At 43.6% G+C, this 23,430-nt stretch overlaps 1 protein-coding gene across 3 annotated transcripts; it reads right to left on the reverse strand.

Moving 5' to 3' along the window:
- Positions 1-2,675: 2,675 nt before the first annotated feature.
- On the reverse strand, positions 2,676-16,060 carry LOC144470000 (synaptic vesicle glycoprotein 2A). Of its 3 annotated transcripts, none has more exons than XM_078180762.1 (11): positions 15,855-16,060; positions 11,144-11,194; positions 10,409-10,570; positions 7,693-7,855; positions 7,490-7,611; positions 5,710-5,948; positions 5,132-5,461; positions 4,910-5,054; positions 4,628-4,787; positions 3,993-4,120; positions 2,676-3,777 (listed from the first exon to the last, which is right to left on the reverse strand). In XM_078180762.1, exons 1-11 carry the CDS (start codon positions 15,874-15,876, stop codon positions 3,704-3,706), a joined length of 1,596 nt encoding a protein of 531 aa, XP_078036888.1. In that variant the 5' UTR covers positions 15,877-16,060; the 3' UTR covers positions 2,676-3,703. The 3 variants fall into 3 exon arrangements, with proteins under 3 accessions (XP_078036888.1, XP_078036887.1, XP_078036886.1); XM_078180761.1 differs by having other exon boundaries at positions 11,144-11,197; XM_078180760.1 differs by lacking the exon at positions 15,855-16,060 and adding an exon at positions 12,930-13,166 and having other exon boundaries at positions 11,144-11,197.
- Positions 16,061-23,430: the final 7,370 nt, after the last annotated feature.

The following is a 23,430-nucleotide window of genomic DNA, read 5'->3' on the forward strand; positions in this document are numbered from 1 at the left end:
TGCGGAATCCACGTACTTGTGACGAAGATGGAACGATAAAAATATCGCAAAACGATCGGCGATCAGATTGCAACGCGTTCACCGATACCAGAATGTTACGATTACGTAAACGATCGGTGTTCGCGTGAAAGTAAAACCAGGGAGACGAACAGCTTTAAAGCTGTGCCATTTTAATGATCATTAACATATCTCAACGATTCGTTTTTTAGGTGGTTCGCGGCCTCAAGTCTCGCAGCGCTGAAGGAAGATTAAGCACAGTCAATTGTCGATTTGATGCTTAGGATCGATACTCTTCGATCGTTCCAGCCTTCGTAATCTTTGGGGCCGATTAACAAACGAATCCGGCTAGCTGCGAGAAAGAAAATCCGATTCGGCAACCAACCAACGAGTGCGAGATTTACGCAATCGGGAGGACGAAATCAACGGCGTACTTTATCGGAGCTCTAGGCATCGTTCCTACGGAGAAGATTAAAGCCTGTTTGTGCCATGGAACTGCACGGATCAGCCCATAAAATTGGCAAACAGTACCGAGAGACACCGAGAGCACGGTAGTAATGCCGAAACAAATTCGCGATTCATGATTCGCGATTCGCTGAGCGCCCTGCAAACAGGGAAGCAAGGCGAGGAGCCGGTGACTCGCCGGTAGTACGAATCGCTCCGATTATTGTCTATTTAATAATCTTACAGTCTGAACCATCGGCGACGTTCGCCGCAGACTTATGTTAGTTGGCACGTGCGAGGCCCTGTCGGTGGATTCGCGCCAAAAATCCGTTCGCCGTCGTAATATTTCCGTCATCGGTGCAACGTGTCTGGTCTATCAACGATTTTCTATTTCGTAGTCCTCCAGTGTCCGCATTTACATACATGGTCTTGTTTTTATTATATACCAAAGCTATTCTGGCTCTCGTCGTTGTCTCATCGATGAATCGGCTGCCAAACGATCGACTATCATAAACGCGATGCCTTTATTTTACCGAACCGATGAAAATGGCCTAAACGCGAACCGAAAATTCTGGAGGGCCTAAATCACGGCGAAACTTCCATCGCGAGCGTATAGTACTCCTCGTCGGGTCTTCGACGACCCCGAAACCGTGTGTCCGATCCTCAAAGAGGCTGGTCGCGAAATGGCTGCAATCCAAATTTGCTCTATTTCGGCCTGGTTTCAATGTCAACGGTGTTTGTGGTCAGGTGGGGCGCGGGCGGTTGGTTAAAACGACGGACGGACAGGTGAATATAAAAAGAAAGCCGACTCGGAAAAGAAATCGCGAAGTGATCGCTACCGTTGCAGATGCATACGGAGTGTTTGTGTTTGCTTTTACATTTTCTTACCGGATCGGTTTTGGCTATCGCGAGGACGTTCAGTGTTGCTGCTGGCTGACTGTCGGCGATCGACGGCTCGATCTGTCCTGCTTCGATCCCTGATCGTTCATAAATCCTCGGGTCCTTAATGTTTTGAGGGCTGTTGATCGTTGTTGACAGTTGTGCGCGACTTATTCCCCCGCACGTGTCGATGTCGCGCGTGTCTCTCTTTATCTGTTTCTCTCCTTCTCTCTCCCTCTCTCTCTCTTTCTACCACTCTATGTCTATCTCTCCCAGTTTGTTTTCGTTCTGTTTGGCCAAGCAGTCGCGTTGTGTCACGTCGATCCCGGAATCGTCGGGACTACGGGGGGCAATGACAACAGACGATGACTCGATAAGTCGGGTTCCGGATTACGACACGAGCCCCCGAGTGGACACCTTTATTAGATCCCTCGGTTCACGGCTAAGGACTATTTAATTTTGTCTCTAGCCAGGTTGACCGGCTGTTACCGATGACAACCGCTCTTTCTTCTCATCTACCTATGTAGAAACGCACGAATCGCGACCGATGCCTCCGCTTCCTTTCTAATTCGGTCGACGGTCTTGTCGCGCTTACGCGGTGCACTGCAATACCGTCTCGATTCATGTCTGGGACCTGCTTCGGCAAACATTGCCTGTAGCGCGCGCTAGCCTTCTTTCTAGGGGTGGGGTTGTTCTCCTTCGATCTGTTCATTACTACCGGGGTAGACGCGTCAAACGCCTTTCCGATTATGCCGCTGTTCTTCTTCGAGTGTAAGCTTGTTGGACGAACCGATCCTCCGACTTACTTGAGTCCATCGATGAAATGGAGACCTCCGATCTGAATAAAGGGCTCCGTTCTTGGTCCTAAGTCGGGTTAAACGCGTTGCCCGATTACGAATTCAGATCGAAATAAAAAATGAAAGGTGTCACATGCGACGCTTGTTCGGATATCTACATACGAAGATCGATATTGCCTGCGAATGTTATCGAGAACGATGAAGCAACGATAAACGGCTAACAATTTATCTTCCGTCGGATCACGCATTCCATACTAGACCTGCAATTAAAAGCGCTTAAGGAAAACCCCTTTTAAAACCTCTTAAGGAAAACCTCTAAAAGACGTCGGCATTAGCTTCGGGATAATAATTTGTTGTAAAATAATTTATACACCGGATTGTTTTGAACTCCTGCAACTGTAGACATTGTGGCTTGTCCAAAGTCCATCCTCTTCTATTCGTAGATCACTTCATATTCTTTTCATCGAAATTTAAATTATGGCAACGTGAATGGAGATAGTAATAGGACTAGTAATAGTAATTGTTCGAGGGAAATTGGGAGAAGCGAATCGGGCCAACTAGGATACGAACACTTTTTTTATTGCACCTCAATGGCCGGCATGATAAACAGTAGACAATACAAAAAGTCTCGTATACAAAAAAATAAAGTATAATAAGGCACGGACAACTTGCGTCGCGGGCGCGCCGATGGTAATAGATTCTAGCTCGTTGTTGCAAGGCGTTTCCGACGCGTTTCTGCGATTAGAGATTCTTGTTGAATTGAGCAGTGGATTCTCAAGTGATTAAGTACAGGCACGCGTCGCCGCGGAATGCGTTGACAGAGAAAAAGGCACCTGCGAGTCCGTCCCGGATCATTATTTAGATATACGCTAATTACCGAGACGGGTCTTTCATTAAAACAGCATATAATGTATATTTCGTCGCTGTTTCTCCTCCCATCTCAAATTTTCGAACGTTCTCGGGGAAACATCCAATGCAAAGATGCAATGACGGATCCACGGAATTCAAACATCCAACAAATATTCTCAATTTTCCGCTTGACTTTCTCACCGAGTATCGTCGATCAAACTAATTGCTACTGCTGAAATTCATCGGTGAACTCGAACGAATACTGAGCGAGTCGAACACCAAATGTGAACCAAGCCGCGTCTTATTGAGTATTTTACGAGTGATCGTTGTTTGTGCGTTAGACAGGCGTTAGCAAGCGATCGGGCATACATTCACTATCGAAGAGGACGACCACGGAATAATTGCAATTATTTGAATCTTTTTTTATACATTGGGAGCTTCGCGACACTGGAAGCAATCGGCGAAACGAGCATTAAATAATACGATTTAAGTACCGCTTAAGTAACTTCCAAATTGATCCGATTGATTCGAATGGCGCAGTCTGTTAACTGCACAGGCAAGCTCTTCCTTCTACAACTCTCGTTGCGCGATTTCGACCTATATTTTTGTTAAATAAAATGCATTTGCATCGCTACGGAATACAATATTTGATTGTCCGTAATACGCTGTCGCGAACATAGGAAGCTTCTATTTTCCTCGGAAGCTTTCTTCGACGATAACCATGGTTCCCATTTTTATTAGGACTTCTCGTTGTCCGGATTTTTCGGCGGCTTCTTTCTGCCCGGCGTGAACAGAGCTAGTATCCCGCTCACTGAAACGATAAACGAACTTGTAAGATGTCCGTGCTCATTTTTGAAAACAATTAACATCATTTTATGTTTTTATGTTGAAATGTTAATTTAAAATTTTGTTCTAATTTCATTCTCTCACTTGTTTTCAGTTACACACACAGCTGACCTACGACACTGCCTGATTGGTCCGTGTTTTTCTAAAGATAGTATTAATTACTGTCGTTGAGATACATACGGAAGAGTTGAGCAGCGACTATCAGGATGACCAACATGCAGTAATCGTCGATTAAGTAGCCGATCATTAGCGTCCCACTTATGGCGCCTATTCGACTGATAAAGGCTGAGAGGCCGGCCGCTATTGCTCTAAAACGAAGGAAACAAATTCATGCGAAAAGTTGCGAGGTTCCACCGTTTGATTCGAATTTGAAATTGGTGGCTAAAAGGGAACGGTATTTCCTGCTTCAATTATCGATAACATCGTTTTATCGGCGACGGCGGAATTGAATAGCAGACTGTTCGAGAGGCCGTTCAAGATCGATCGACTCGATGTTTATCGTTACCAATCTTGACTCTAAATACAACCGGGGGAAAAGAACGATTGCCCGCAGGTATTTATAGCGGCCGATAAGACCCGTTCGAAGTCGAAAATAAAAAAGAAGCCGAGATATCGAAACGCTGGTCGTTCGGATTGGTTCATCAGCACGTGCGATCGATAAGCAAATTATGCTTATCGCAACTATGCGATGAATCAACGCGAATCACTTGATCAATTGTCGAAAAGTCCTACGCATTTCGAGAGTTTGTTGAATGATAATAACGATCCTTGTTTCTATTCTCTGGGACTCGGTTTTTTGAGAGTCTTCAACGCACCTTAAGTTTGTCGGGTAGAGGTCCACCAGAACACAGTAGACGACGCTGAGACAAACCGAGGTGACCGACTCGTAGGCACAGGAGAGAATCAGGTTCTGAGTGGAAGTCTGCACCAAGAAGAGGCAAGCTGTCACGACAGCAGGCACAAACGCTGTTATTACTGGAATCCAATCAAGAAAAATGTACAGCTTCCCAAAAAGTCCACAGTGTTGACAGGCGTTTGCTTCAACGAATTGCCTGGTTCTTCGAGACAGTGGTCGAAACCATACGACGAAGACTCACCAAGGAAAAACTTGTATCCCACGTAGTTGACGAGCATCGGTAGGATCAAGCCAGTGGGAATGCACGAGGCTCCCAGGATAAACGTATGGACGAAAACGCTGGTTTGCACTCTCGATTCACAGCCAAACGGATCGTCGGTCGGCACCTGCAATCGATAATTTACGATTGGTAATTTTGACAGAACGAATTCGAAGAAAGGACTAGTGCAAATATATCGCTGACCACTTCCGTGATGTTTCGAGCGCTCTTCAGGGTGCACACGCTGGCAGTCCGATTAGGGTAGGCTTCCTGGAAGTCCGCGTACCTATGGAACAGCTCTGGCAGCCACAAGGTCAGCGTGTAGTATGACGACGTGACGAAACAGGCGATCGAGCACACTACGATCGTTCGGCAAAGGAACGGTGGCTTCAAGATCATCACCGTCTTCATCCAGATGTCCCCGATCATCGCGTTAAACGACTTTTTCTCCGTTTCTTCTTTGACCTCCTTCATGTGCATGATCCGGTGCACTAAGTCGTTTAAGTTATTGTTGCCGCTGTTACGCAGCTTCGTCTGCAGAAATCAGTTTCTCTCTCTACCATGTCGTCTCTTTGGTAAACATAAGTTCACCGTCGATCGATCGTTTGCAGCCACTCGATTTTTATTCGAATGCCTATTTACCTCTACGCATACAACTTTACAAGCGACTCTCGTTGTTTCGTCTCTATTCTTATCGGAGAGATTGCGAACTATCGGCCGACTGTATATTTGCCGAAGATATTAACGGTCAACGATCACTATTTGACGAGTAAACCACTCACTGTATACTCTTTAGCCGGCTGCCCGCTGTTCTCCGAGTACATCCTCATCAATACATCCAGCATCTGCACGTTCTCTCCAGTCTCTGCCAAATATTTTGGCGTCTCCGGGAAAAATAGCAGCCAGGTGCCGGTGAACACCGCCGGCAACGAACAAATGAATACGAAGAAGTTCCACGAGCGAAACACCACCCCGGCAATCTCGACGTTTATTTCCAACGGAATAACGATCCATCCGACACCTACGATCGCACAAAAATGGACACGTTAACATAATCGAACGGTAGTTGAATCACCTCTGGTTGCATGCTCGTACGTCGAACTTAGCGGGATACTCTCGCTTTGCTCGATTAAGATTTACCGAGCTTTTAAACAAAAATGAACAGAGGCTCGTTTCTATAGTTGTCTCGAGTAATTGTATATCCTCTTTCTAAATTGTCAATTTTTGTTTAAAAGCTGAGGGACAATTGGAGAGAATTTACTATTGTTAAAGTATCAGGAACAATTAGTTTTCATACCGAAAGGCTTTTTTCGTATTTGAGATAAAAATATTTGTATATTAGCGTGGGTTTTTATATTTATATATTATATTATATAGATAAAGGTGGCCCCCCTTTTTTCGAGGATTTTTTAATATGCTGTAGAATTCGATATTTTGAACAACTTTTACCGTTTCCGATTGCCTTAACATTGTTGCGGCCCAACAACGCGACGCTCATGCACGCACGCACACGTTCGTTGGGTGAGGTTAATGCACGGGAGTTCGCAAACAGCGATCAGCTGCTACGATTTCGGAGGTCGCTTCGAAATTCTAATACGCTAGCGAATTTTCCGGTCGTTAACCTGCGGCTCTCACGCATATTACATGATATTTTTATTAACATACTACTCGACTTACAGTAGTGGAAATGTGAAACATTTAGTTCTTCGTCTTATCGGACTCTAAGGTAGTGAAAACATTACTTTACACCGAATAGACTACTGGATGTAAACATATGACTGGAACATACTAAAAATGCACTTGCATTTGGCAGAGTGCATTTCGAACATGTAATTATTAAAGTGCACTTTACCTTTTCAGTGTTAAAAATCGTCTCGATATCCTCTACAATATGGAAAACAAATATGTGTACTTAGTTGTAAAACCCAAGGAGGTAATCTCGATTTCGCCATGAAAGCAAACTGTTTCTCAAAGTTTGTACTGTTATTTATTGCATATTTCATACGCTGCAACTTTTGATCTAAACTCTTTTTTGTCAGATAGCTGCAGGTCGGTGAAAAATCGTACGTCGTGAACGACAACTAGTTGGACAACAATTTTTTATTATCCTCTATTTTTTTCAATTCAACTTTATTCATGAAATTATATCACGTAAGTATTTATACTGCGGCAAAAACCTAAAGTGAGCACATAAAACGATAGACCCAAGAATAATTAGTAATGTTACACATAACCACATTATTTTTAAATTAAATTAATGACCTTTTTGTTAAAAACACATATAGATAGATGTGCAAAAAATGTCCATAAACCTAATGTTAATAAGTATCCGCTTCCTATTCCAGAGTATGATTTTTCGCAATAGCGACGAGGATGGACTATTGTTAAAAGAACGAAGTTCTTATAGTATGCGAGAGAACCAGAGATTGGAAATGCTCCGGATCCCAGTTGAAGTAGATACTTCTACCGCGGTCAGCCACAGATAATAAGAATTTACTCAGTACAGAGATGGTTCTTGGAACCTGTCTGGACCATAAATAGTTGCACGAATGAGGTGTTTACCTGCCAGAATAATCATTCCCATCACCCACGCCATCTCCATCCACGAGAGCATCTTGTCTCGGTACTTGGTCGGCTGAAATTCGCCAAGGTAGAGAAACACCACGGCCGACTGTCCGTTCATCCTGCAAACATTCGTCCTATTATCCATCGTTCACCGCGAGAGGACGAGTGTTCTCAAGCGCTATGAATATTGCTATACTAACGCTGCACCGCTCAAAAATTTTAGAAACAGGAAGACCCAATAGTGGGGTACCACCGACGCCAACAGCTCTGAAACCCCATGCAGCAGCAGAGCTACCAGCAAGGACATCCTTCGACCTTTTATAGCCGCGTAACAGCCCCAGATGTAAGATCCGCACAACATACCTGCGAATTCACTCGGACGTTTCAGCAATTGTCCGGTCACATTAGACGTAATTATTCCGATTAGACACCGTGCATTGAATCGTCTTGGCAGATTACTATTTCATGGACACCCTGTGTCGGGAGTATCGCGATGAGTTTTAAATTTCCCGAGGCGGAATGTAAGCGAACGCGTCAGTGATTCGACCAACAATAAATATTTATCGTTTCGCACAAGATATGCTAACTAGCAGGCTCAACGTGCCGGAAGCAGTTTTATCGGTTCGACGTGGAATGGGATCGAATGAAAATTATTTTACAAGCGTGGATACACCAGCAAACAACTTGCGGCAGTTTCTGTGCGTGATACTCCCATGACACGCATGAACGCGTCCGAGATAGGGGCTGGTAGAAGTAAGAATTTCTGGATATTTCCTTGGCCGTCTGTTGTGATCGTTTGTGATGGTCGTTTGCGGTGACCGCGGCGCCTGAAAATGTTCGCACGTCCCTGAGCCGATTCATTCAATTTATGTCGCGTGCCGTTTAAAGGCCTCCGCGACTCACTCCAATGAAAATTTTTCTCTCCGAGGGCTACGACACGCGCTCGATATTCTGCGGTCACGTGTGTTACACTCTGAAATTTTGCTGCCATTATGTTACTAGTTTCGAATGTACAACACCGTTTTTATACGAAATGCGCACAGTTAAATTTAAACGATCCAACTCCAATGTTCTACCACCACAGTGCATCGAGCTCGGCGAAGCTTGATCTCGGTCGACAAGGATAGAAAGTGACTGCAGTGGAAATAAAGGAAACTGACGTATATTAATAGGATGCCGCGACTGAACACAGTAAACGTCTTATGAAGAAAATTACATTTTCAGACATTTTCGTCTTGCTGTTCTATATTGTAGCGACAATGAATAGCTAAAATTATCCGAATTCAAATGAGTCCAAACGCGATATAAATCATAAAATGCTTATTGAAAATTGCATTGTAATGGATTGCTTATTAATAGACTGCAGAAGTTTATGCACTTACGATATGCAATAAATATGTAGAATATATACAAAAATATGCAAATATATGCAAGATATAATAAAGTATCTGCAGAATCGATTTGTCGAATATGCACTTACATAGATATTAGAGAATTCGTAAAATTGTGTTTAATTAATATATTTAATATTGTATTCAATGTGTAGCACACAAAAATCTATTTAATATTACACGGAACATTCTAAAAATAATTATGTTGACTTTATAATATATTTTTTATATCCTCGAATGATGAAACATTATTCAGTTAAAGTTTTATTCGTTTAATATAAACATCCGCAGTTTACTTATCAATTAATCCGGAAATGACTTGAATTTTAAATGAGTATGATTTATATTGTGTTTGGACTCATTTTAATTATTATAACATCATTTATTATCATTTTAATAATTACAAAGGTAAGACGATAATAACTCAAAACGAAATTTTCTTTACCGCACGTTTATTTTTTGGTAATAAATTTTCCAGATCCTCGCGAGATCGAACGGTCGAGCGAAAGATAATACATCCGGGGACGTAATTTTTGAAGCGAGGTATACAGTCGACATGTCTAGAAGTTGCAACGAAGGGGGCGTGTATGCATGCCGTTGAATGTCACGCGAGAAAGTATAATTCCGGCGATAAGGGGAACCATGCTTTCGCTGATTGCACGCCAGCATTACACGTTCCAGCGGAACAAAAATCGACAAGCAAAAATGGCTCCTGTATCCCGCGATTAGAAAGCTCCGCAATTAGGGGGCCGTTTCACTTTGTACGGGCAACCGACTGCGTGAGAAATGTCCAGATGCCCAATCGTGCTTCCAGTACCTTCGATCAATTTCGACTATCATCCGACAAGTTTTGCAAACAGAGTGCTGTTTAAGCTTTAAACTGTAATCGGTGCGAACTCGTACGAAAATTGCGACACCGTTCTTGCTATTATTAAACGTGCCATTTTTGCGCAGGTGCCATTCCCGCCGAGGACAAACGATCTCTAGTGACTCAGATTCGCCGGTGTCCGCAAACGGTCGAGTTCTAACTTGGAGAATTAGTAAAACAAACGACGTCGCCAAGAAAAGTCGGGAAAGCGACGGACATCGTAAATTCTGTTTGTCGACCACATGGGAAGTCGAGAGAAACGCCTGTTTCCGCCGTGACTATATTAGAGGACGTTCCAAAAGGATCGTGCCGTTTGGCAGTGGCCTGCCACTATCAAGGTCAAGGGTAACGGCAAGAAACGCGCTCAAAGCAGTTCACGTTTATTCTACACAGATTAGACTGTGATTATTCAGGAAAGGGGTTCTTCTTACCGATTTTGAAGAGGAGAATTTTTGAGAACAATGCCTTTGATAATATATTTGAAAGTCATTAAAATCGGTGAGGTAGACCCTTTTCTAATTGATTACCGAGTAGGCCAGCTCGCAGGTATAATAACTGTTGTTCTATCATTATTTTTAAGATCTAGATCCGTGGTATTCGACTGGAACTCCTAATACAGACTGCTGACTTAGTACATATTTTTGGGATGATAGTTACCTAACATGGGAGCGGCGCTCAAACGTCCCTTGTCAACCGTGGTCATCTTGAAGTCGCATGCTGCCGATGGTAATATAAATCCAATGCTAGTAATACTGAACGCCACATTCATGAAGATCAGGCTGCATACAGCCATGACCTTAAGGTTAAACTTGCCGAACCCTAAAGATTAAAAATGAAACGAGCAAATTAGTTTCAACGATAGGAAAGCTTATGGTAAACATGGGAAACTCCCTGCTCGGGTCAATTAATTTGTTCCCGTAATCGATTCTAACAAGGTGAAACGAATTTTCGAGAACGAAATCGGAGCGCGCAAGGCTCGCGTATCCAGCGACAGTGATAAGTTGGGTATCGTCTTATCAAGCGACAGTCTGATAACTCGACTTCTCTATACTGCTTTTGCAGCCGAGTTCGTCATAGCTACAATATAGTAGACTTAAATGACTAGAATGCGGATTTTAGATGCATGTATACCGAGCTTTGCATAAAGCGCGTGTGCGCTATTGATATAAAGAACTATAAGAAACTTTACAGACCGTCGAAGCCAATTTTTCCAGAATTTTTAACGAATCCCGAATTGTTGTTAATGAAAGGATTATTTTCAAAATATTTTCCCGTGTAGTTGGGTATTAATAATGTCGTATAAAAATATTCCAAATAGAAACAAACGACACTAGGGTGTTAAATAAATGGTTAAATTTCTTTTCCATGTTTGGAGTACAAAAGCAATGATACCTGTTTGGTCGACTGCATCTTGCACCACATTTTCCGCCGTCGGCTTGGTACCTACTAACATACAAGAAGATTGCCGATCGTTAAAGAATCGTACGCTTTGAAGAAAGAAAGAGAGAAAGAAACAGAGAGAGAGAGAGAGAGAGAGAGAAGGACAAAGAAAGAAAGAAAGAAAGACAGAGAGAGAGAGAAAGAAAACACGATGTACAGGCGGTCGTGAAAGTTCCACGGTCCCGCCTAGCTTATATTCCGGGAATAAAAACGTCCCACGCGGCGCCAGTAAATGGCTAAACACGTCGGGACCGAGACTCGTCGACTTCTCGTGGTGAGACTTGCTGCCGACAAAGCGGCGTCAACGTGTCCACGGCTTCTCATTCCAATAAATCGCTTTGTCTGCCCCCAGGCCACTAGGGAAAACCTCTGCGATTGTCTCTTTGTTTTGTGCACGTCAGCAAATACCGCTTTTCTCTCTTCGTGAAATTGTTTCTACCAGAGGGGACAATTTTGTCAGTGACTTAATTTATTTGTTAAACCCTTGCCTTACGATTTCCTTCGAACTACGTCGATTAGGAAGGAATTATTTATTGTGTATCTATATTTATAGTAATGGTCAAGTATCAACGATCTTGTAATGCAGGGGTTAACTATATATCAGAAGTCCTCCGTAAATTTGAAATATGATGCCGGAACATATTGTTTCTGACTTGAACGCTGCAACTAGCAGACACCATTTGGATGAACATAATTTGTAATCTACACAGCTAACGACTATTAAGTCGCAGATTTAGTCTCGAGTCTATCGTCCTTCCGACGGGTCTACGGCCGTTCCAACAGCACAGCATTAGAAAGAACGTTCTCCGGCACGCAGAAATCGATTCTCAAGGCTTGTCGCTCATCGTGTAATCAATGTCTTCGTTCGAACAAGTGTGCTTAACAGGAAAACTCCTGTGGCAATAGTGCGTTCACGGAAGCGAAGTCGTTGGAGGAAACAATAACTCGTTTTTCATGCATGTTGCTCCTTTGTTTCAGAAGGTGGCGAGAATGTTACGCGGGGAAGCGGTTGATCAATTATGCATCGTGCAAAAGCACTAGAATAAAGAATGCAGAGGAAGGAAACAATACGTCGGATGAAGGAAACATCCTGGAACTTTGTCGAAGTCTCTGAATGAATCCTAAGTGTTTGATATATCGAGTCTCAGGTTCACTAATCGCGATTTTGGATCGAGATCACGATAAAAGAACAGCCCGCCTCAAAAGAGATACAGACGACCGTTGAGCGAGACGCCTATGGAAAAATACTGCGGCTCGATCGCCCCTGGACCACCTCGATCACCTTCTTTTTCGGATCACCGTGATCCGACAATTATTTTTATTTATAAGACACCGTAGCAACACGAAAGATATTTAAAAAACGAAAATTAGATCGGAAACGAACCGATCCAAGGAGAAACTCTTCAGCGAGATGTCAGCGCTAGATCTAAAACTACCTCTGGACCATCTCTGGATCTCCCTCGATCATTTCGGTCGAAAATTGTCAATGATCGCCACAACGTCGGAAATATTTTTCCAAAAAACTATTATTGATTGAAAAGCAACGATGTTATCTATGGAACCACACTTCTCAATCGCTTCTCGATCACTTTTCGACCGATTCAAAGTCGGTTTCACGGAAATGCCACAATTTGGTATTACGAACACAAACAAAATGGAGCAGGAAAAGAAATTAATAAAGTACGAATTGACGTAGAACTATGAACTATGACTGATGAACGATGAACGTCGGGTTTACCTTGCAACGTGGAGACAGCGTCCCCAGCGACTAGCGGGTCGGACGCGGCCGGCTCGTGTTCCAATCGAGCGATATCGCCCGACATCGTACGCGCGCGAAACTAACTCATCGTTGCGCGCCGACTCCGGCGTCGATTCTCGCATCGATTCCCGCTCGGTTCCAAACGCTAGTCGCCGCTGACGGCCTTGCGCGAGCTGCATGAGCTGCACGAACGACACACAAACTACACACTCCGATTCCCGTTTCGACTCGGTCTCCGAGGAATCGCTTGTACGCCTCCCCTCTGATTCACGGGCCACACTAACAACCGTTTTTTTTTCGCCTCGGCCTCGCTTTTCTCTTCCTGACTCTATCAGAGACCTCTGCGATGCTATGGCAATTCTGTCCGCCTCTAACTAGCCACCTCCCATACGCTCCACCCGTTTTACTAACCCTTGATTCCTCTATGGGGTTGCTAGCTATGATACGGCGCGCGACCCCCTCGTCGCGATGAACAATCAATTTGCGGAGACGAAGAGACGAACATTTTCACTTCAGGATATCATTATTTTACGAAATATTAACCCTTTGATGACGAATGTCGATATAGTTATAAGAATCTTTTACACCCTGTAATATCAATTGCACGAGTAGAATAATGCTTTCTGCACTATTTCTCCGAGCATTATCTGTTACGTTAAGAATAGTTGATAGCTCAGTGAATGTCTTCTTTTGATTACATAAGTCTGCAGACTTATTCACTGACGTCAACCTTTTGAACTACGATTTCTTTTACAGCTACATTGATTAGCATTACTTTCATTAATAAATTCTTAGGCGAGCAAGAAAATTTACATTCATTGCATGACATCTTTTTCTTTAATGTTTAAATATTGATGATAAGAGAGTGGAATATTATAATGTGATTGCGTTATATCATTTAATATGACTGAAATAGTAAAGTGCAAAAATGTATTTAAACTAGGCATTGAACTAGCATTATTAATTGCGTTCAAGTATACAATAAATAAATTAAATTATATAAAAATTAGATAACTAAAAATTAAATGCCTGAATTAGTTCTAGAGGAGTTCTTGCCTAGTTCTGAACAAATTCTACGTAATAACACCCCAAGTATTCTAATCTAACTTTAGAAACTGATAAATACCCATAGTAAAAATCAGTATTTTTTCACCAATTTGCCTAAACATTCCAGTCCATTACAACAAGGGGTCGATGCCGTATTACAACCGGGTTGCTCCATAAAAATCTAGCTACATAGTAGCAGATTTACATAATCGTCGTTTCAAGTTTCAGTCTGCAAAAACGCCCATAGCATTCCGGCAACTTTTGTCGTTCATTATTCGTTACGTCTCCTTACGAAAAGTACCGGTTGCAAACGATACACGTTTTAGATGTCATCTTGACAGGCATGAAGCTGTGAACAGCGACGCCATTCACTCTTCCTCCTTTATTCACCTCGGCACACATTCCCTTCCACCTCCTCGGATTTTCGTCACCGTGAAACTCGACTTTCTTCCGATGAATTCCAATATTCGCGGATTAGCGCAGAATGCAACGAAAGCGTCATTTATTAACAAACTATTCCACGACTTGCAGGTTCGATCTAGAAATTGAAGAGACATCGGCGGATTGTTCGTCAAGGACTGTCCAAGAATTAAAGGCTGATATCGGTTATCGTGGCCCGTGCACATGGCAGAGGAATTTAGTTGACGCCTAAGGCGAGATAACCTAGTTGACGCGATTGTCGATTGCCAATTGTTGACTGGAAAAGTTACATCGTTGGCCGATTAACAGCCACTCGAAGTTCAATGTTCATTTACTTGGATTTTTCATGGCAAGTGTGCCGCTCCACCGTGCGTGTGCTCCGGCTATTTAAAGCATTCGACGTATTCTTTTGTCCCCTTTCTCTTTGTTTCCGATCAGCGTTCCGCCCGCGTCGGTCGGAATCGATAATTTCGTTGACCAGGAACAAGAGATTCGTTGCTGAACTTGCCATTGTAAAAAATATTTGTCTTGCTCTGGGGCGATAGAAACGTCGTAGGGGCAGTTCCCGCGATGGAACACTATGGATCGTGAAGTATCTTTGCGGACGCAGCGAATTGCTGTTCCGCCGACCGATGTGGAACAGCAGCGGGACAGGTTTCTTCTGATTGCATATTGCATCTCGGCCGAGGGAGGCGCAAGTGAAGGGAACCGAGAGAAATGCAAGGAAAACCTGTCCGATGGCTGGTAAACGCCGAAAGAAAATGATAGTCGTCCGACCAAGGAATCCGCAGAATTTAGGCGAACTGGCTCCACATCGGCTGGGCCAATTTATCGTTGTCCCCGGTCAGTTTTCAGCGAGAGGAGTTTTTGTTTTAACGAAGCGACGATAACTTTGGGAACAGACGCGATAAAAAGCCTCGGAGTGTTGACACCGCAACCACGCGTATCGCCTTGATAAATCAACGGATAATAGCTAGACGCAGCCACTCGCTTGGCCTGACTCGACTCGTTACAGTCACGCCTTATCGATTCTTTGATACCGGCAATTAACTCGGTAACTGTACGGAGAGATTACCAGGCGCGTGTACGATCCCCAAAACTGCGTTGCAGAACCACGTATTCAGGCTCGCTTTGAATTGCGCCAACTGGCCAACGATTATTTTCGGTCGGTTAGAACGATGTCAAGAGCAAATCTTCACGAGCAATCGGCACCCCCGAGAACACCGTCGTTGAAATTTAATTCAAAGTTACCGAAGGATGTTTCTTTTTGTTGTAGGAAAAGCCGACTGATGAACGACCCACGAACCGCGGAAACATTGCGTACGATTGCGATACGAAAGAAGAAACTTCGTTCGGCTCCGGAAGGATTCCCTCCAAACTGTGGAATCACATGTGCCGAATTATCGGTCGAAGCTGGTTTCACCTGGTTTAACTCACCGGTCTCTGTCTTCACGTCCATTCGATCCTGTTAATCGCGACGACACGCGGTGATCTATCGTCCACGATGAACCTCCTCGAAGTGGCCTCTCGATCGGTGTCAATCAAACGACCATCGCTTGCTTTTTCTTAATCCGATCAATAAAAGACAAACAGCCGGAAGTAGAGGGGGGTGGAAGAACCATTTGCAGGGATAAAGCTCTCTGACCAAGAACCGAGATCGACTGAGCCTCGAAATTGGCCACGAACCATCGCATCGCATCGCATCGCATCGCCGGTGTCGTTATCCGATCCCAAAGAAAAGTTCGGGACACTGTTCTGTTCGGGGGCGCGTTGCCAACACTCTTTTGTATTTGCCACGTGTACTGTGAGCACAGCTGTGAAAATCACCGGTTCTCTACGAGCTTGCCCGTTTGTCACGCATCCTCAACGTCCCACGGTGAATCTCGGAATTCGCTTTCTGTGACCAAAATTATTTTAGCGTTCTCTCAAGGTTTAAGATTATTGCGCGGCAGGTCGTTGAATTCACGTCGACGTCATCTGGAATATGATCAAGTCAAAAATATGTATCAGTGTTTAAAAAATCTAGCATTTTCATAAAACACGATCTTTGCAAGCTTTTATGTTCTAATTTGTAAAAGTGCGAATACTGACCAGCTTTTAACGAAGCGCTTTTAACGCTTAATAACCTCGTCTTAGTAATTGAAAAAGCTTTTATACAAGAAGGATCTGATACTTAAAACTCTTCGAAAAATTTGAATTAAATAATTATTAAAACTAGCTGAAATAATTCGAGTCCACTAATTAATATGTATGTATAATAGTTGCATACGCTGTGCACAGAGAAACTAGAAAAATTTAATTTTGGACACAGGAAGCGAATTTCCGGACCACTATCTGTCGTCGAGGGACAAAATCAACGTTGAGAGAAAATTCGTTCTCCCATTCGTCATTCAAACTTGCTAGTTTACTTCGAAGTAATATGCTAGATTAGCGTAGTAGAATATCGATTATCAGGTGCTCCAACGACCAAAGCTTTTTATCATTACAATACATTTCACACTTCAACAGCACTCGATTTGCTGTGTAAATCGATCAAGATTCGAGCAGGCTTTGACACCTTTATAATTGTTTTATCATCCGAACACTACTGATATTCTGCTTCGTTTGGATTGAAAAGGCATACGTTAACACTGAACTTACCACAGACAAATGACCGGTACTTATTTTAAAAATTATTAGAACAATTAAGACATTTTCATGGAAAATGTTTGCGTAAATTATATTATTGGGACAACTGCTATAACAAAAACCGTACCGAAATGTAAATAAATTAGATCTGTTCATTCTTATCAAGCAATGCACGCTAATCAATCTTACTGTTCGGTTGGTTTAGTGTTAACGTTATTGGTACAAAGCGACCCCTTTCCGCCTTTATTAACGAGACCGTTGTCGTTTTTGCAAAAACGTAGGCTCGAAGGACGAGCTCGAAAATTAATGTACAACGAGGCATAGCTACCACGTGGTAAATGCGCGAGATAGTAGGTGATCTTCAAAAATAAACGGGGCGCGTCGCGGTCTCCTTTCGTTTGTGGCTCATTCGTTTCAATGATCTTGAGGAACGCTTACCGATCAAATAAACATTCCGCGTACGCTGAATTAGTGGTTAATTGATAGTCACGTCCAGTCTCTTCTTCTGTTTTGTCAGTCAAATGATTGTTACGCGATGCAATTCCGGCAAATTCCGCCAATTATTGGCTGGGTCAAATGGCGAGTTACGGCTTACAGCTTACGGCTTATGGTGCGCGCAACGTGAAGAAAGAGCACACCGGTGACAATTATCGTCGACAACAGTTTAATCTCTTTCTCCGCGAAGACATCCTACTTCCCTAATTTAATTAGTGTTCGCCGTCCGCGGAAAATACGTTCTGTGGCGTCACTCGTCCCTCCCCCGGCGATCGAAACCCAGTCGCATAGGCGTATTCTTACCGAAATCGAGACTGTAATTTTGGTACGTGAAAAGCATGTTTCCTATTCGCAAGCAAGCGAATCATGGAAATTGACTTCTGATTAGCTACACGAGATAAAGATGAAACACGCGGATCGAGAGATTTACTTTAATCGAGCGAGGCTAACTAAAAATTGGCGAATTAGTTGCTCGTGTTTCTACGATGGTTTCGCCGCACCGAAATATTTTCTTATTCTGGTCCCAGGGACGAGCGAATCAGCCCCGAAGTTCGTCGGACGATTTCTGTTCCGTTCCGGCGCGAGATTTTCCGCTAACCTTGTTCCCGTCTAACAATCGGAACTCGTTCCGTGTCGAAACGATTTCAACACGCGAGTATTCGTCTCCGCGTCGTCGAAATAAAGACGGATTTTCCCGAAGAAAGCGACCACTCGTCCTATCGCTCCGCCATCCTAGAAATAGTGTCGAACATCCGCGCGAATCCAAGGGTTTCCGGCCGGAATTCCACGATTCCGGCGGACCCCGTGGTCGAGCCGGCAATCGGAACGGTATTACGATTCGAACACGACTTTGAACCTGCTGATCTTTAATTACTCTTCGTTGAACATTAGAAATATAGCATGATCTTCACCGATCGATTAACAGAACTGACCTAAGTTGTTCTTCGATCGAATTCTCGAGCCGTCGCGTCACGGTCATTCTAGCTAGATTTCCGAGGATTGCATAGGCTAGACCAGTCCAAAGATCGCCTCGATCATCACTTATTTCTTCAGCTTGCTTCTGCAATTAAATCATATGCTAGTGATTGCGATCGTTGCCGAAACGATCCACGCTGGCTGAACAAACGAATCGCAGGTAATTTTCTCGGGGAATCACGTCACTGTTGTCGAGGGAACATATGTTGAGAGTAAAACAGCCTAGCGACACGAGGGCAACGCCGTCGGACGTTGATGCACAGATGTTCAAACATCAACTGTTTGCGCGAAAACCGTCGATGCTATCGCGGTGTTCGCAGATATGGCGCGACGTTCGCGTAGACTTTGTCCTAAAAACGTTTAAGGTAGAGGAAACGCCGTCGGAAAAATGCTGTTCTCAAATATAGAAGCAACGTCGAGGAATCCTTCTGCTCGGGAGGACCCGTCCAATCCGATTATTCGATTAAATCGAGCCTCGGTTCGTTTCCATCGGACTACGATCGCTGGTAAACAGAACAAAATTCCTCGCAGGGAATCAACGAACTGGCTCTCCAATTTATTAAATAACACACTCTAATGAAATCTTTGCAGGATCAGGTATATCGCTTCCCAAGACGATTTTCCCGGAGAATATTGAGCCGGTTGAACGTTGCCGATAATGAACAGTCGAGGCGCCGTTTATTTTATAGAACGAGGAGAGAACAGAGAGTAACGGATGTTTATCAGAGAAAATGAACCGTAAACTTCTGTTTTATTCGACTTGGAAAGGATCTGGCTAATAGAAGGGACGGTCGGGGAACGATCAACTGGATCAACGATGATCCCTATTGCAGCCATTTTTCGCGCTTCGGTCCGCGCGCACGTGTCTGTCCGTTTCAATTTCCGTGACAGGAAAGACAATAGTAACGGCGCGGCGGCCTGACGGGTCGGAATACGAGAAAGACGTTACGCTTTTATTCGCAGCTTCAATTTCTGTTTCATCAGTACGACGGTAACGCCAATCGTTCGGTGTATCGCCAAGCAATTCGCAGTATCTTCGTCCTGCTCGATAATAGAGCGAAACAAGTCCTTATGGAAACGATTCGTCACGTGTTTGCTACATTGATAGGTTGCTACATTGATGCTGTTCGATGCATCTTATTCTTTTAATTTACTATCACTTTACTATTATTTACTATTACTTTACTATTATTATTATTTAATTTACTAATTTCATTTATTATGTTGTTTTTTAGATCATGGATTGTTGCTGATTTGTTGGCATTTCAAATAACCCGACATGGAAAGACCGCAATGTGCAAGAGTAAAGAAGTCAACAATGTGCGACATATAATTCGCAAGAATGCATATCTGAGTAATAATAGGCTCATACTGTACAAGGTATGTTCTGATAAGTATAATCTACAAACTGGTAATAGTATTCTAAGTATTGTATTGAAACGAACGTATGAAAGTTAACATGTTTTGCACTAAACTAATGTTTCGTCTGATAATGCTACTTTTAATCGATAATAATAACGATCAGGAGTATAGCAACGTGTCGGATAGCTTTTATTTCAAACTGGTTCGGATTACATAGTAATAATGACAGAGATTTCGTTTTTCCAGCCCACAAATTAACAAATCTCAGACAAGTTCCAGAGTATTATATTTTCGTTTACGTTATTGAGTACTGAAGTGCATTTACATCGTTTTTCATTTCTATTTCCGAAATGCCGAAGATTGTTTTATGTCTTACAAAGCTATGAAGAGATAAAACTATTGTACCATGTTTATATAATTTGTACAATACATTTCATACTGGCACCAAATTGAAAATATTATTTTTTATCGTTACAGGGACACATATGGACTACCATCTTAGCGAAAATAAATCCCTGATTGGTCACCAGCTTAGAATTACTGATTTCTTGTAGAAGAACGTCTAAAGTATCAGTAGAGGAAACTTGCGTTAACAGGATAAGATGAGACGACATTCATGTGACAGATAGTCATCGGGGAGGATTGTCCCAAGTGAAACAAGACTTGTTTCAAACAAGGCGCAGAAACTTGTGCTCAACGCGTTCTACGATGGATTAGAGGGTTACCTAATGCGATGACCAACTGACACTTCGATATTACAGATATTATGGTAAATCTAAGGCGTTATATAAAATTTTAATAGCGTTCAGATCATGATAATGCTTAGTACAACTGAATGAAACCTAGTGACTCAGTCTTCGATCCTTCGCTGTTTTAGCTGCATCATCGAGATCGTAAAAACCATTCTACCCGTAAGATGTGCGATTCTTTGATAAAGTACGTTCATCACCTGTTCGGATTTCGGCGACATTGAAGAGCCTCATTACGGTTTCGCCGGGCGTTCAATTGTCAAGGACTCGTTAATATCGAGCCGGATAATGAAAGCGACGAGAACAAGGCGTCTGTGGTCTGCGGAGAGTCTGCTCTTCTGGACGCGGTTTAAATCGAATTGAAAATCCGCTTCGAAAGGAACACGGGCGAATCGGCAAAGTGCAATTTCCCGGCCGGAAATTACATCGGCGTGGCGTCGCGACGCCGCGCTGAGAGAAAGGTTCGTCGAGGACGCTCCGTTTGCGGAGAGACACCGTGGTGGACGTGCACACACGCGTAAACATGCTAGTAAACACGCTCGCCAACCCGCTTGCAAACACGCTCGCAAACATGCTCGCAAACACGCTCGCGTTCTTAAGCGGCAGATCAAACAGCGACGGCTTCGCGCGGAAGTGGAGAAGGAGCTCGTTCATATCATTGTTGTTTACAATTCGCCTCGGAGACAATAAAAGCGTCGTTAGATAGGTAAACCGTTCACCGTTTCGATTTACACCCCCGCGATCGCCGATCTCAGAAACGCACGACGAAGCTGGCTGCATAAAATTTCAAGCGAAATATTATTTATTGTTTTAGAGAACAGGAGAATATCGAAGAAGTCTTCAATTCCTTGCTTACTCTTCTCCACTTTTCCTCTATCTCATCAAGCTCTTTCTTATTTAGCGAGTCTTGAGCATGACACAATAAATATCGACCGTCTGCGTTCTGCTAATGATTTCGCATACTTTTATTAAAGACACATGCAAACGCAGTCTCCATTCTTATCAATCTGTCGTTGTGCAATCAGGCTTACGCTCCATCTGCGGAAGGCGATGGAATTAGACGGACGAGAACAGACCGTGAAATACGTGCGAAAATAATTAGATAAATCGTCAAGCTTCTTCGTTCGACAACGCTGGCTATTCGAAAGATGCAAAAGGGATGGAAGAAAATATTCGCAGTTACGAGTATGTGCTCTTCAAGGAAAGCCCATGGTATTAAAGGCTTACGACTGTAGACCTCAACCAAACGAACGAACGCATACTTGATATTGCATTGTGCGCAGAACATCCAGGTTACAAGATTTCGAGTCAGTGCGCCACAACTTAAACGAGTTCATACGAAGAAGACGGCCGTCTGTGACGACGAGATAACCCGTGCAAACGTGAACATTTTTTTTAAGGAAGCTCGGCGCTGCATCGTCGTCGACGTATCGAACCGACGTATTAACTGCCGAGAGAAGTCCTACAAACTAGGTCTTGTTGCGTATGTGGCCTTGGTCCCAGCTTCTCTCTTGTCAGAGCTTACGGCAGCAATACGCATCGACAACTTTATCGTATCGGGCTCCTTTTCTTTTCACACCTACCCGAGGCATTGGTACGTATGTACTATCCGCCGCTCGGAAAAAGTCCGTCGTTTCGGCAGAGGGGCACAAGGGGGGATCCCGCTTGCACCACCCGTCCTGCATGCCCGTGGTCCCCACTTTTCTATGACCTCCCGAAACCCACTTCTATTGGTAAACGAGAAGACCCACAAGCTAATCGAGCAAGGAACATGAAGGATCGGTCGTCCCCTTGTTCAGCGCCTTGTAACTTAGCCAATAAGAATCAAAAGTCTGAGAATTGAAAGAGGCTAGGTGAAGCGGCCATACGACTATCCCTTATACCTTGCGTCATTTTCTCGTTTCCCGATATCACCTTCAGGTTCTTAACATTGTACGTTAACGTGGGCTTAAGATATCCGTAAAATTCTTATTTCTCAAATAATACAGTCCAAGTCTGCGAGCATGAGAGTAACACCGCACACGCAAAACATAATTATTTTCAATTATTGGTTCGGCGAACAAATTCGAAGAGTTTTAGTTTTACGACTTGTGCATTAATTAGCAAAGTTTACAATAATTGTACAAAAGTTATACAGAACTTATACAGAACCATCGTTTGACCGGAGGATCGAGAACGATAACACCATGTAAGATCCATTTATGAATATGATGTAATACTATAAATATACTATAATGATGTATAATAGTATAAAATGATTATTTGCAGTACTTGGTTCCGTGTTCAGTCGAACCGCCGTTCTCTGTCTCCTTCAATTATTCGAAGATTGGTCGACAAAATCGTAGACAAGTTCGCCGCAGCGTCCAAGCCTTCGTCAGAAGGGTAAGTCCGAGTCGGATCCGATGGCGGTCGAGCAACAGTTTCCATCGAGCTTTTCCGACCGACCGAAGCAGCTCTAATCAATTCTAACGAGCATCCTGACTGTCTAGGGTAAATAGGTTTCCCTCGGTACACGAAAAGCTCATTTTACATCCTCCGGGACCATGGAGAAGCAAAGGGGTGCGGAGAGGAACGGCGAGTGGTGACGAGGGGGGTTAGGTCGACGGAGAGCCGAGCCCCGGCTGCCCTTCGGTGAAAGTCGACGACGCTCGAGCTTCGAGCTTTCGTCTTCGCGTTGGCGGTGAGCTTGCGGGCCGTCAGTCGTGTCTCGTGTCTCGTCGGCGAAGCACGCACCACCCTATCGCGCACGCACCCTTCCTCGATCTCTCTCGATCTCACCGCGCCGCGATCGTTCAGGATGTGCT

Source organism: Augochlora pura, chromosome 5 (genome assembly GCF_028453695.1).
Source record: "Augochlora pura isolate Apur16 chromosome 5, APUR_v2.2.1, whole genome shotgun sequence".
Classification (NCBI taxonomy): Eukaryota; Metazoa; Arthropoda; class Insecta; order Hymenoptera; family Halictidae; genus Augochlora; species Augochlora pura.

What these genes read in the sequence shown, in the direction of transcription:
- LOC144470000 (XM_078180760.1), bottom strand. Translation starts at nt 13,014, where the DNA reads ATGTCGGGCGATATCGCTCGATTGGAACACGAGCCGGCCGCGTCCGAC. An exon ending in GAGCGCCGCTCCCATGTTAG is followed by an intron (nt 7,856 to 10,408) that starts GTAACTATCATC and finishes GTGAATTCGCAG; the next exon opens with GTATGTTGTGCGGATCTTAC. An exon ending in CTCGAAACATCACGGAAGTG is followed by an intron (nt 5,055 to 5,131) that starts GTCAGCGATATA and finishes TATCGATTGCAG; the next exon opens with GTGCCGACCGACGATCCGTT.